We start from the raw sequence: 14,828 nt of genomic DNA on the forward strand, positions 1-14,828 counted from the left end.
AGGGAGGGAGGGAGGGAAAGAAAGAGAGAAAGAAGGAAAAAATTTAACAAAAGGAGCACAATCAACACATTTCTAAGCCATCATTAAAACTGGTTACTAGAATAATTAAAATAGAAATTGAAACAAGATGGCAAAAGAAGCACAAAGTCAAAACTGCAACTCCAAAGGAAAATTAAATATGGGATCATATAAAAATCATTGGAACAGCCTACCACACCAGGAAAACACCCATTTCTATAAGTTACTTTTCTGCAGACAGGCCTCAGTGGACTCTTGCAATGCAAACTGTATCCCATAATTATAAGTGTACATTATATTTATGATTTGTGAAAATCACATGGGAAGGAAAAAAATCATTCCTGTCCTTTCAAAATAAGATGCCTAAGGCTTCCTTTTCTCTTATGCAGATGGCCTTGTTAATTGAATTCTGATACTCACATCTACCAACCAACACTTCTCTGACTTACGGTACAAAAGGCATTGACAGTTTTGGTTCCTATAATACCTCTTTCCATGCTTCCATGACTTACCAAAATCTTGTTCCTTATTGGCACATTAGTTTTCCCTGATGTATTAACATATTTAATACAATTACAGTCAAGTTTTCTGATATCCTTCCATAATACATTTTTAATGTTATTTTTTTCTCTTGATAATCTTTAAAAAGTTAAATCTGTCTTGGGTTCTGTGAATGAATATCTTGTAACTAAGTACTGACATTTGATTTTCATGCTTTTATCTGTGTTGTGTTTGCAAGTGTTTTGGAAACAATCAGTATTACTTTAATTGTTATGAGATAATGAGAAAAGGACAAAGTCAGGCTTAAAAAGATGTGTTGTAACCCAGATAAAGCCAGAATACATCATGGTGGTTATGCAAAAGAAGAGTTCATAGTTATTTGAATAGAAAAAAGGGGCTAGAAAAATGAATTGCCATGTGGAATACAGCAGTATAGATGTGCTGAATTTCAAAGAATCAGTCCTGTAAGAGTAGTCAACACTATATTCCATAATCATTTTGCAAGCAATAGAGTTTCTGTAAAAAGCCCACTATCTATTATGTTAAGATTGCTAATTTGAAGTTTTTATATTTGTAAACTTGTTTGGTTGCATATGTATATAATATTACCTTAGGTTTATACATTAAATACCATTATATAGTGAAAGTAATTTATTCACCACTGGGATCAGATAATTTAGTCCTTTACACATAGTCAATATTTTATTCAAGATTCAGGTTTCACATCAAATCTCACACTCATTGCTGGAGTTATGACTTAAACAGAGCACTTGTGACAACAGTGTTACTGTTGAATGGCTCTGATAATTAGAAAGTTCAATTTGTATTGTTTGTTGAAATTGCATTTCCTGTAAGTTCCAACCATTGGTGGCAGCTATTCTTAGGAACAAATCAAAGGTGCTCTCTTTTTGTTTAAACTTTAAGTTACAGGAGGATGACTATCATGTTTTTCTTTATTCCACTCAAATCCTTTTCTTGCTTCCATAAATATTTTTGAGAACTTATTTTGTGTAAAACATTGTGCATTAGGTATTTTTTCCCGTTTCCAGGTTAACCAGCTCCACACCTTTCACCCTTTCTTTGAAACATTTTTTTTTCTAATTCCTCAACATTCTAATTACGCTAATTTGCACATACTCTAGTGATGTCCATCTTAAAATGCAGCACTTAGAAATAAAGACATCGACAGCAATTTGGGAGGTCGAGGCAGGCAGATCACCGGAGATCAGGAGTTTGAGACTAGACTGGCCAACAAGGTGAAAACTCCTCTCTATTAAAAATACAAAAATTAGCCGGACTGGCTGGCGGGTGCCTGTAATTCCAGCTACTGGGAAGGCTGATGCAGGAGAATCACTTGAATCCGGGAGGTGGAGGTTGCAGTGAGCCGAAATCGAGCCAGCCTGGGCGACAATAGCAAAACTCCATCTCAAAAAGAAAAAAAAAAGAAAGAAAGAAAGAAAGAAAAAAGAAATAAAGGCATAGAAATGGAGACTTTCATTCAATATCATCAGTAATAACCAATAAGTAGGAAGTATTAAACTCAGCAATGTATTAGACAGTGAGGGGGGCAAGACACAGAGGTAAATGGCACACTAGTCTTACCTTCCAAGAGTTTTTCAATCTAATTGGAAGTGAATATTACAATTTTTAATTATAATAATTATAAAAATAAACATTATAGGAGCTCACAGGGTTTAGCGATCTGTGTTCCAGAGTTATTACAGGAAGCCTCTAGGTTCTGACTTGGGTTAAGGCTTGAAACTACATTGAATTTGAATATTACCAGTTTAAACATGCACGCAAGTATTACGTCCAAAGTAGCATAAATATTGACAACACCAAACATGAAACCCAGATTTATTTGTTCTCTATTTAGTCCTTTCCCTATTGTTTAGAGCAGAAAGAGAAAATCCTTGCTTGAGATAGCAAATTAGTGCTACAATTTTGGGGAAGGCCACTGGAATTTAAACTTGGCAAAATTCCAATTTTTGTGCTTGTAACCTGTTTAGACGGCAGCCAGTGAAAGCTGCTATAATTCTTTTTGAATTGAATTTTCTTCTGTATTGTTTTAGGTACAGCTCAAGCTCAAATGATAGCGTCTCTTTTTCTTTAAAAAAAAAAGTGCTGGCAAGACAGGAAAACTGGAACGTAATGAGATAAGCCGTTTCCCGTATACACTTACCCTTAAGCAAGATGGTGGGCGCCTTGTGCACATGCGCAGAAGAGTGTTTCGGCAGGGAGTTCCGCCGCGTCGGAACTCGCTCCAGGCTGGGATTGGAGGCGTGCTGGCGAGGGCGGAACCGGAAGTTCCTGTGTTGTGGGGCTCAGCTGTTTCATTTTTGTTGTCTTTCCTGTACTTAAGTTTCCGCTATAGGTCGTACCTTCGCCGACGGTGCGATGGGGGAAGCGGAGAAGTTTCACTACATCTACAGTTGTGACCTGGATATCAACGTCCAGCTTAAGATGTAAGAGAACCCTCGGGACAGGGAGTGGGATTGCTGGGGCGTAGGGGCGTCGGGGTTGGGGCTTGTTGGGAGTGAGAGGGAGAAAGTATGTGACTCGTCTCAAGGCCCAGACTGGGGGCGGCTTGGAGGGCTTGTAGCCAGGGAGGCGCGAGAGAGTGGATCGTGGAGAGGGGCTCTGTTGGAAAAGGATTTAATACGTGGTCTCTGTGAGAAGCACAGCAGTAGGAGTAGCCCTTAAGTTCCACTGTATTTTACAGTCTCTAAAGTTTTTGCTGTTCAGCCTTTTGAGAGTTTATTACTATTTTATTGTAAATTAAGAAATCGAGTCTCTTCGTAAGTAAGAGGACGATCTTTATTTTGGAACGGGGCTTGTAGGGTGGAATGAAGGCTTCAGAAATTATGGAGAGGTAGGCACAATCAGATGCAATAGTCTAGAATAAGATGAGCACATGGTGTATTAGCAGCACGGGAGGTGATAGAGGCCTAGGGTGAATCTTTGGGTAGTATGGCAGTGTTTAGTCAGGGAAGTTGGGAATGAGTCAAAGATGAGGGTGCCACTTGCAAGGGTACCAAGAAGATAGGAGGAAAGAGTCGTTGCAGGAAAACTTTGGGGCACCACGGCTGAAGTAAAGGTCAGGAGCGTGATATCTTGAGATGAGGATAATGGAACTGGTATAATGACGAGGGACGGACAAGACAGAGTTGGAAATTACGTCTCTTTTAAGGTGGTCGTATAGAAGTGTTGTCAAAGCTATCACAAATTATTGACCACAGCATCATCCATAATTAATAAATATTTCTTGTGTATGTTCAGTTAATATTCAACAAATATGTGTTGGTTAAAGGCCTGCAGTAAGTGATAAATAAATTTTCTTAGTTGTCAGATGTACTTTTGAATGATCGTTTCATTTTATTTTCAGAAGTCCCTTATTCGCTGACAAATCCTTTACTTTTTAGTTTGTGGTGGTGGTGGTAAAAGTAATATGTCAACAACCACGTTGTACCTTTGTATGATACTTTATACACCTATTTAAGGTATTTTCCATAGCATACACCACTAGTAGTTTATACAGGATCAGTATTGATAAAGGGCTTTCCTTCAGCATTTCTTGGATATACGAATGCATTTTTTGAAGTGTTTGAACATTAAAAATAAAGAAAAACCAAAAAGCCGGTCCTTTTTTTTTTTTTTTTTTTTTTTGAGACAGGGTCTCGCTCTGTCGCCTTTCCCTTTGAGATGACGTTCTGCATCTTTTGCTCCAACTCTCATGCATTGTTCTGGATCATTTCAGACATCTATCTGGGGTACTAAGTCCTTTCCCCACGCCAGCCTAAGTACTCTTGAGACTCTGATTTATCTTGCTGTAATGGGAAGAATATTGGCTTTGGCCTCCCTGCCCTAGTGTTTATTCTCAGCTCTGTTACTTTGTGAGTTTGGATAATGAGTTTAGTTTATAAGTCTCTGTTTCCTCATTTATAAAATGAGAATATGGTGAAAATTATGTAAGAAAGAAAATATAAAATTCCTGGCACAGTATCTGATGTAATCTTGATGTCTAAAAAATGTTCCTCCCTCTGATAGCATCCTGTGCATATCTTTTATGACTTACACCACTGTTTTTTAAAGAAATGATCAGACAGTGCATATGCATAGGAAAAAAAAATAATAATGGAAAGAGTAGAATAAAAACGTGGTTGAAAGTAAATTTTTCTCCCTGGAAGCAATGACTTAATATTTTATTGCAATAGTGTATTGTTTATCTTTTCTTTCTTCTGGACTTCTGTGCGCACGATAGTAAATGTTTCCTGAAAGAACAGATGAATATGTGGTCAACTTGAAATGAAGAAAATGAAACCAAGGTTTAGAAAGCTGGTGACTTCTGGAGGGTAGATCAAGGGTTGGTGGCAGGGTTTAAAATTCAGAAGTATAAAATAGAGAAATGTGTTGATGAAGATAGGACTGATGTTAGGTATGTTAGGATTTTAAGAAACCTTTACCATGTATAAAAATGACATTAATTGCATATACAGGAAAATGTTTAAGTAGCATACCTTAACACAAAGGTAAACTCTTTTTATACTTATGCATATATATACATGCTTAAAGCATATATGTACATGCTTAGTTCTTATGCATATATGTACATGCTTAAAAAATTCAAGTCTAAAACATTGTTGCTCTTGTGCTTTCAGAGGAAGCTTGGAAGGGAAGAGAGAACAAAAGAGTTATAAAGCTGTCCTAGAAGACCCAATGTTGAAGTTTTCAGGACTATACCAGGAGACATGCTCGGATCTTTATGTTACTTGTCAGGTTTTTGCAGAAGGGAAGCCTTTGGCCTTGCCAGTGAGAACATCCTACAAAGCATTCAGTACAAGATGGAAGTAAGTTTTTTTCTGGCTTATGGTATGTTCCAGACTGTTCTTACCTTTCTTTATGGATACTGTCAGTATAATTTAGTAGAATTATAGAAGAATTTCTTAATACCTATAGGCATTGCTCAAATCATCTGAAGTAGAAACATACTCAGATAAAGTACTATGTATATCAGTATTATAACTGCAATTGAAATGGAAATAGATTTATGTTTGTATTTAGCATATTGACATTTTGATAAGCACTTGATTGATTTACATGACCAAACACATCTGTGGCATTTTACCATCTTGTGCTCTTGAACGCATAAATACTTCTGGATAGTCTGAAATATTGTCCAACCTGATGTTTGGAGCTCAGATCTTTAGAGATAGCTCTGTTGCCATCTGTTCAGTTAAAATTTTTATTATTATTTTACATATGAAACTAATTTATTTAGATTCATGGTTTATTCAGCATGGTACATTAGCAAAACATTGTCAAGATGCAGGGTAAATATGATGAACATGAAGTTACTGTATTTTCAGAAGAGTATTGTGGATCTTTAATATGACTTCTTGACACTTCTTATTTGATAGACTATATAGTGCAGTTCTGATGTTTGATGAGTGAGTGTTATTCAGCACTCTGGTAGGCTCAGTGCAGGATACACAGGGTGTATGCTTTTAAAGAAAGCATATTCCTTGGGAGACAGGATGTGACCACGTGGACAGCCTGACTGTGCTATAGAGGGTTCAACCCTGTGTGTCCCAGGTGTCACCAAGTGTGGCTGGAAAGGGTTTTCAGAGAGCAGAAGCCTGAACTCTGGTGATCTGGCTATGTCAAAACCAAATATTTTAATGGTGTAATTTCTTCTGTAGTCTTTTGTGGAGAGAGATCTGTCTGTCTGTCTATCTAGTCTGTCTGTATTTCTATATATATCTGATATATCTGTGTGTATATGTGTATATATATAGAGAGAGAGAGAGATGTGTGTATGTAGATATACACACACACGTAAAAAATATGTCTCTATATACTTAATACTTCTTATTCTGGAAAATTTTAAACCTATGAACGTAGAATAATACAGTGAACGCCTACGTTTCTGTTATATACCTACTGGTAACTCATGGCCAATCTTATATTCTCGCCATTTTGAAACAAATCTCAAACGTTCTAACAACTTAACTGTAAGTATTTCTGTATATCTGTTTTTAAAGCATAACTATAGTACCATCATCATCACATCTAAAACAATGGAGCAGAATTCTTTAATTGTATCAGAGATTCTTAAACTGGAATCAGGAAGTCTTCAAACCCCTGAAGGTGTATGCAGAATTTTGTGTCTTCTGTATTTTTTCAAGGACAGAGCTCAAAGCTTTAATTAGATTTTTGAGGTCACCTATTACTTACAAAAGAGTTAAAACAAATTTAGGTCTAGAAAGCCAAAAACATTTTGGTGAGGAAGAATGTATGGTGGGTTTTGTTGCATGACTTGAAAAAAAGGATATTACAGCAAAAGCAAATTCTCAAAAGATTACAGGTTTTCTCCTCCTCCTCCCATTTGCCAACTCTTCTCTGCATTAGTTTTTATATTATATAATTGCAAGAATGTGAAAACTCCCATGTTTGATCTCTAAAAGTTTGAATTTTTAAAATTTGTAGTTTTTAAATTGTGAAAGTACTTAATAAGGAAAGTACTCTAAAATTATTTAAAACTACTTTCAAATTAAAATGTCTAAGCTATGTAGACAATAGATTTAGAAAAACACTTTATTTTGGGTAAAATACCATGAGAATAGACTTTTTAAAAAAATACTGTCTGGGTGGATCACCTGAGGTCAGGTGTTCAGGACCAGCCTGGCCAACATGGTAAAACCCCCTCTCTACTAAAAATACAAACATTAGCTGGGCTTGGTGGTAGGCACCTGTAATCCCAGCTACTTGGGAGGCTGAGGCAGGAGAATCGCTGGAACCCAGGAGGCAGAGGTTGCAGTGAGCCGAGATTGAGCAACTGCACTCCAGCCTGGGCAACGGAGCGAGGCTCTGTCTCAAAAATAAAAATAAAATAAAATAAAATAAAAAATAGTCTTTAGGAGACTAAGAGAAAACATTTGCACATTTTATACATCCTGCTCTTTAGTGTTCAGAAGTTGAATTTATTGGTAGTTCATCAAAACAAAAATTGCCATCCTAAAAATGAATGGAGGTAAAAACTTTAAATAGTCCTTATTCTTTGTAAGTATTTGCTTAAAAGAGATACTGTATAAACCTTGGAAAGAATAAATTAGATCATAAAGGGATCTCTTGCTGTCCAAAGTTTTGCATTCCTTAGTTCAGATTGTGTTTTAGGGCCAGTATGAGATTCCAAATTATTTAAATCTGTTTGATTTCTGACTTTCTGATAGTGAGTTGTGAGAGTTGTAATAATGAGGAACTCATTCAAAATTTACTCAAGTCTATCATATCATGTCCTCTTTTGTCCTACACTAAGAGATCCCATGAGGGACACTTGTACTTTCTTTAATTACGCTTAAGGTAAATTCTCATCTTTAGGTGTATGTACTGCAAATTTCTAAGTTTTTTCTTATGTGAATATTATTCTTCAGGGAAGTAGTTTACATTTGTAAGAACACTTATATTTCACATTGTCTCATAAAGGTTTTGAAAATGGCTTTAGAAAGACATATTAATACAATCTAATTCAAAAATTACCAAGTTAGGATTCGGAAGTATTTTAATCAGATTCGAGTGCTAGCACAGTGGTATGCGGTGATGGGGGTACTTGGTGGGGATTGGACCATCCAGATTTAGACTTTGCAATCTTGTGATGTTTTGATTGTTGCCAAGTGAATGTAATTTTAAGGTTAATGAGACTTAGTAGATGGGATAGGGATGATGCATGAAGAGGAAGAAAACAAAGTGGTGCCCAAAATATATACCTTTTTGGTGTCTGACTAGATTTTTCTGTAACTTCTAGAATATCTGAGCAGTTTTCGAAGTTTTTAGCTGAAGGATTTTTTTTTTTTTTTTTGACATGGAGTCTCTCTCTGTCGCCAGACTGGAGTGCAGTGGCATGATCTTGGCTCACTGCAATCTCTGCCCCCTGGGTTCAAGCGATTCACCTGCCTCAGCCTCCCAAGTAGCTGGGACTACAGGCGTGCCAACATGCCCGGCTAATTTTTTTTTGTATTTTTAGTAGAAACAGGGTTTCACTATGTTGGCCAAGCTGGTCTCGAACTCCTGACTTCAAGTGATCTGCCTGCCTCGGCCTTCCAAAATAGCATCATTTTTTTTTTCAAAAGAACTCTTCTGCAGAAGCCTAGTATATAAAACAGATTAAGTGCAGTGGCTTTTATTGAAAGAGGTGTTGTTGCCTAGTGTTGGCTAGCAAAAGGTTTCAGACAAATGATTAGTTGGTCATTGGTATTGTCTCGTTGTCATTAAAGGACAGAATACAGAAAAAGAAATTTCACAATATTTTCCAAAAAGAAATTGCTTATTGTTGTCTTTAACTTTAGCTGGTGTGTGGTTTATTCATTGGCAAAAGATGGCACTGCTTAGTGTTTTTCTTTTTAGCCTCCCCTACCGTGTGGCTAGTAATTAAATAATTTCATTTAGTTGTTTGAGCCTATCTGTAGTAGATACTGGCTTTCTTAAGTGTGTGATTTTTTTAAAAAAGTATTTCGTAGAAGAAAAGGATTTAATAACTCTTTTTCTTGAAATTGATAGCCATCCCTAATTTATATGGCGTATATAAATGATTTGTTGTTTAAGTTTTTGGAAATTTTGTTAAATGTTTTATCAATACAGATGTATTTAACATAGTCTAGGATATGTCCCTTAGATAATAACTTTGAATGAACAGAATAATTTTGAGTAAACAGAAATAGAATTCTATGTGTCTGCTAGGGAATAGTTTGTATAATGTTGGCACAGTATTCTTTTGGAATTTAAAAGCCAGCTTGTCTTGAAGAGGGTTGAAATTATCGAATACAGTGTGAAGTTTGAATGTATAAGAAAATTTACATAAATATATAGAGGGTTATATATACACATACATACACACACACGTTTATTCATCTACGTGCATACATACACACACATATATATATATACACACACGCATATATATATTTCTGATTTATGTTAACTTTATTTCCATAGCTGGAACGAATGGCTGAAACTACCAGTAAAATACCCTGACCTGCCCAGGAATGCCCAAGTGGCCCTCACCATATGGGATGTGTATGGACCTGGAAAAGCAGTGCCTGTAGGAGGAACAACGGTTTCGCTCTTTGGAAAATACGGGTAAGCATTCTCTTGGTCTCATCTGTAGGAGTGTAGCTGCTTTCTGACCCTTTTCTTTTTCAGAATGAGGGAAGGCTTTAATAGTTTATGCCCAGGCTCCAGTGTAAACCAGTTAGGTACATATGATTTGATCATTCCTTATACTGAATTTAGCCTGTATTTCCTATAGGATATACAGATAGATAAAGAAATACAATTTATATTGCTCTACTGTTGGTGATTGATAATGTGATTTCTGCTAGAAAATAGAAGTCATTGGGAAATAGAACCTTGCTTTTAGGGAAAAGTGACTTTGACGTATACTATAACTGCTTTGTTATAGGGTTTATCTGCTTTTTTATAATATTGACAGAAAGGATGAAAAACAGGATTGAAAAGCGTTCATTTGCTAATGATGGTAATGATTGTGATAGAAAAGATAATTCAGTTTTTGAAACATGTACAAATACTAAATGTTTATTGTTAAAAAAAAAAAAAAAAAATCCCACACTTCCAAAGGATATTTTTGCTATATCCTTTTTCTTCAGGGACAGAAGACTCAGTCTATCTTTAGAGAATTTGTGACATTCTATTGTTATTCTACATTTACTAATTGGAATTTTTCACTAAAGAACTTGTTCCTTCATCAAGTATTTAGTTAGTTCATATAGGAAAGACAGATAAATGTTTAATTTTCTTTTCCCTTTACCAATTTCAAGACTAATGAGTTTGTGCCCTAGTAACTTGTAAAGGTGGTGATTGATGGCTTTTGTGCATTCTGTTTTTTATATGTTTCAGTCCATTGCTGTCTTTACTCTTTATAATGCTCAAAAATCCCATTTTTGGTCAGTAGGAGCTCCTTCAAGTAGACCCCATGTTCTTTGGACAGTACACTAGTAGTGATTGGTAGCTTCTTTCCTTTGTGGTAGACAAGTTTTTCCAGGATCATTTGGTAATTTTCTGCTCCAGACCTGGAATCTCTGAAAGAAGTTCTGGTTCCTTTCAGTGTGAAATGGTATAGATCTTAATCTGTCTGGATATTACAAATGTCTTAATTTTTGTCTACTTTAAAGTTAAAAAATGTTATTTAATTTTTACATCATTAAGGATGAGGAGGATCGTATTTTGGAGTGTTTATTGACTATTTGTGTTTATGTTTCCATGAATTGCTTTTCGATGTACTTTGTCCTTTTTAGAAATTGAGGTATAATTCACATACCATAAAATTCTTTGCTTTTTTTTTTTTGAGTTATTGTTTTCTTACTGATATATAAGGAGTCTTTGTAGATGAATGAAATTAGCCTGTTGTGGGTTATGTTACAAATACTGCTTTTCTGGTTTGGCTTGTTCTTTTGACTTAGTATGTATTTGTTTGCTCTTCATGGATTTTGAATTGTTATCTTGAAGCTATCAGTTTTAGTCTTTGGGTTGTGAATTTAATGTTTTAGAAAGTTCCCATTTAAGATTCTTCAAAATGCTTTCTTCTGTTATGCTTTTATTCCTTTACATTAAAATCTTTGATTTATCTAAAATTACTGTTGTGAAAGGAGTGATATAGTGAGAATAGCTTTTTAGAGAAAACCAAAACAAATGGTTTGAATATTTGTCCCTACACTGCTTATTAAATAAGCCATCTTATCCAGCTATTTAAAAATAGCATCCTTATATACTCAATTCATCTTGTGTTGAAGTCTAAGAGAGGCATTTTAGTGTATAGTGCTATAGTGTTTAGAAAAGCAAGTTGTAGATTATCTGGCTTCAAATTTTGGCTTCTTTGCTTAGTATCTGTGTATCCTTGGGCAAATTACTTAATCTTATGCCTCAATGTCTTCATATGTTAAATGAAAGAACAATAGTATCTCCCTCATTGAGTAGTTTATGATTGTTACATTACTACATACATTTAATGGTCCTGATAAATATTATATCATATATTTATATGTTGAATAAATATTATAATGACCTCAATAAATATTAGGTATCGTTGCTGGGCTATTCTGTCAGGATAGTATTATAAAATGTTTAAATATTAGATAGGGATAATTCTTATTAGTCTTTCTTTTAAAATATTTCCAGGTTTGTTTTGGCAGATAAATTTTAATATTATTTTCTCAATTAAACTCACTGTTATTTTGTTAGAAAATCTTACTGAATTATATATATTAATTAAAGAGAGAATTGATGCCTTTATAATATTAAACTTTTCTATCCAGGAATAGAGTGTGTCGGAAAGGCTTCTGAGCTCATCAATGAAATCTAGATGTAATCCCATTTGGAATAGCTTGGTTGCTTACTAATACTTAGGTATTTTAGTTTAATGTGGCTATTAAAGAGCTATTTGTTACTAAAATCTGCACAGGAAAAATAATTTCGATATAGTCTGAAACATTGTAACTTTCAGTTTTAAAATGTACTTCTTGATAAAATAGCATGTTACAGCAGAAGGTACATATTACTATATCAGTATTGTTTCTTTTACAGAGTATTTACCCCTTATTTTTTGTTACTAGAGAGGGGCTTGTTTGCAACAGAGAAGAAAAAGAAAAATGTACAGCTCTTTTTAGTGGCTAAATGTTTTTGAGAAATAACCAGACATTCCTCTTAGTTTTTCCTCCCAGATTCATCACAAGTGGTTTACCTTCTGGAATATCAATAGGAAATTCTCTCATAAAAACACCTCTGTTAGTACTCGTGCATTTTAGAGGCCTTTAGGATCTAGTTTCAGGGGATTTTCTGAGGAGGATGTAGTTGTGGGACAATTGAAATGTCCACAGATGCAGTGAAATGACCTGCCTACATCTAAACAAACTCTCAGATTGATTTTTGGTACTGTTTTGTTTGGCTTCTGGCACTTTTTTTTAAAGTACTACGTTAAATCAGTAGTAATCAACCTGTGTTTAAGAATCATCCGGGAAGCCTATGAGAAAAGCATCTTCCTGGGTTCTCACTAACTCAGTGTGTCTGTGATAGGGCCCAAGAATCAACATTTTAAACAATCTTCCTGAGTGATTCTGTGAAAGGGAGCCTATGGACCACATTTTGAGAAGCACTGAACTGACCTTTGTGATAGTAGTTTATTAATATGACTTATACGTACATTCATGTGTTCCTCTTCTTTACTCCTTCCCTTGGAGCCCACTTTATTTGTAATTCTGTGTATATCCCAGTGAAAGGAAAATTCCTTTACCTCCCATCCAAACCAAGCTGCCAGCGTGCTTAAAAGATAAATCAGTAGCACTTGTTCTACTTTAAAAAAGTCATTAAACCCCAAGGATTTCTATAAAGGGAGCAGTAGCAGTAAGTGAGTGGTTACTTAAATTTGTTTTCTGCCATTAACTAAAATAAGACTTTGAATCTTGGAAAGTCATGTGTTTTCTCTTAACTCTAACTGGAAAATAGGTCATCCTACTCCTTCAGGTCCCGAACACATCAGATGCCCAATGTGAATGAAACCTGTTAGAGAGAAGCACTGATTGCGTGAAATTATCTCACTTAGAGCTTGATTTCTCCAACTTGAGTCATTCACTTATCACTTTTAGAATTCCATTCATATCTCTTTACTAAGTATATTATTATCCTTTTTTTTTTTTTTTTTTTTTGAGATGGATTCTCACTCTGTTGCCCTGCTGTGGTACGATCTCTGCTCACTGCAATCTCCGCCTCCTGGGTTCAAGCGATTCTCCTTCCTCAGCCTCCTAAGTAGCTGGGATTACAGGCACCTGCCACCACGCCCAGCTCATTTTTGTATTTTTGGTAGAGGTAGGGTTTCACCATGTTGGCCAGGCTGGTCTTAAACTCCTGACCTCAGGTGATCCGCCTGCCTCGCCCTCCCAAAGTGCTGGAATTACAAGTGTGAGCCACCGCACCTGGCCTATTGTTCTTGATATTTTTATTTAACCTAACTTACTTTTTTTAAACTTCCACTTATTTTAAAAGAAAAACATGGTATCCCTGTTGTACATGGAAAACAGGTATTATTTAACATTAGTGGGTAATAGTAAGACTAAATATAATGACAATAACTATGCTATTAAATTTTAGAAATTGAAGCAAAAGAATCTCTAAGGAATACACATGCTATGAAATTCATTTGATTTGCAAAATATGCATACAATATCTGCAAAAAAAAGTCCTTTAATTAGAATGGTTCTGTTTTCCATAGTCAGATATACACGGGATATTCAGCTCACTCTCAGCTTAAGGTGAAGATCAGGCTTTACATCATTTTCATTTTTAATCAGTGCAACTCCTGTATAGTGGTAGGCAGTTATCCAAACATAACTAACATAACGTAAGATCTTAATACAGGTATAAGATATTTTGAGGGGGTGGAGTGAAAAAAGACTAAATCACCAACTTGTATTCCCCCTGTGCTGGCGCTTGTACTGACCTTCACCTCAGAAGAAGGAATTCGAAGAAACTCTATGAAATTAAAACAACTTTTTGTTTTTTTTCCTCTCTGTCCTGCAGCCTTGCCCTGCGGGTGAGCTGCCTCGCATTGAAGAAAAGCTAGGCATTCCCTAGTCCTCGGCAGCTACAGGTCTTCTTGTGCAGCTTTGATTTCTGAAAGATGATGTTCAGGATGTTCCTGGTGCTACAGCAGAGTGCAGACATCTCCTTGTGCTGCTGGCTCACAGCTACTTCCCTGCATGGTGCTGCCATCCAGGGAGACAGGGCAATATGAATATTCTGGGTGGTCTCAGCAGGAAGCACGTGCAGATTTTCTTCCACCTGTCCTCAAAAACCATGCCATGTGCTACCATTCTCGTAACTTAGGGAAATGCTGCCTTAAACCATAGTCTCCTCAGATGTTTCTTATGCAGTGAAATAACGCCAACTGTCCCTCGCCTTTTCCCCTAAAGGGTTCTCACGTGTACTTAGTACTGTTAAATTGATCCTCAAGACATCTAGTATTGTAGTATTGGTAATCTTGTGACTATCAGCTCTTGCTGTTTGCTAATATCTGTTTTGTTGACATGAGTCAGTGTGAGGCTAGACCTTTTGGAGAACACTCTAATAAATAAATTGAAAGACTGATTTGTTAGGGATAAGGCTAGAATAATGTATCATCCTTAATTTGAAAGCCTAGCTTATGAAATTTCAAAGTAGCTAAAGAACGGATTGATTGTTAGGTTGAACTGGCAAAGAACCACACGGAAGCTGCGGATTTCTCTTGCAGTTGTTTTTTCTAAATGTGA

General features: G+C 35.8%; 1 protein-coding gene across 2 annotated transcripts in view; it reads left to right on the plus strand.

Annotated features, from left to right (window-relative positions):
* The first annotated feature begins 2,821 nt into the window (after positions 1-2,821).
* PIK3C3 (phosphatidylinositol 3-kinase, catalytic subunit type 3) overlaps positions 2,822-14,828 on the plus strand; it is a 125,840-nt gene continuing 113,833 nt past the window's right edge. Inside the window, exons 1-3 of one of the 2 annotated variants that reach the window (XM_011952584.1) lie at positions 2,822-2,984; positions 5,178-5,366; positions 9,508-9,651. In XM_011952584.1, coding sequence (XP_011807974.1) covers positions 2,917-2,984; positions 5,178-5,366; positions 9,508-9,651 — 401 coding nt within the window. In that variant the 5' untranslated portion in view covers positions 2,822-2,916. The remainder of the gene's footprint in view (positions 2,985-5,177; positions 5,367-9,507; positions 9,652-14,828) is intronic. The other variant, XM_011952585.1, reaches the window with a different exon arrangement.

Source organism: Colobus angolensis, unplaced genomic scaffold (genome assembly GCF_000951035.1).
Source record: "Colobus angolensis palliatus isolate OR3802 unplaced genomic scaffold, Cang.pa_1.0 Scaffold342, whole genome shotgun sequence".
Classification (NCBI taxonomy): Eukaryota; Metazoa; Chordata; class Mammalia; order Primates; family Cercopithecidae; genus Colobus; species Colobus angolensis.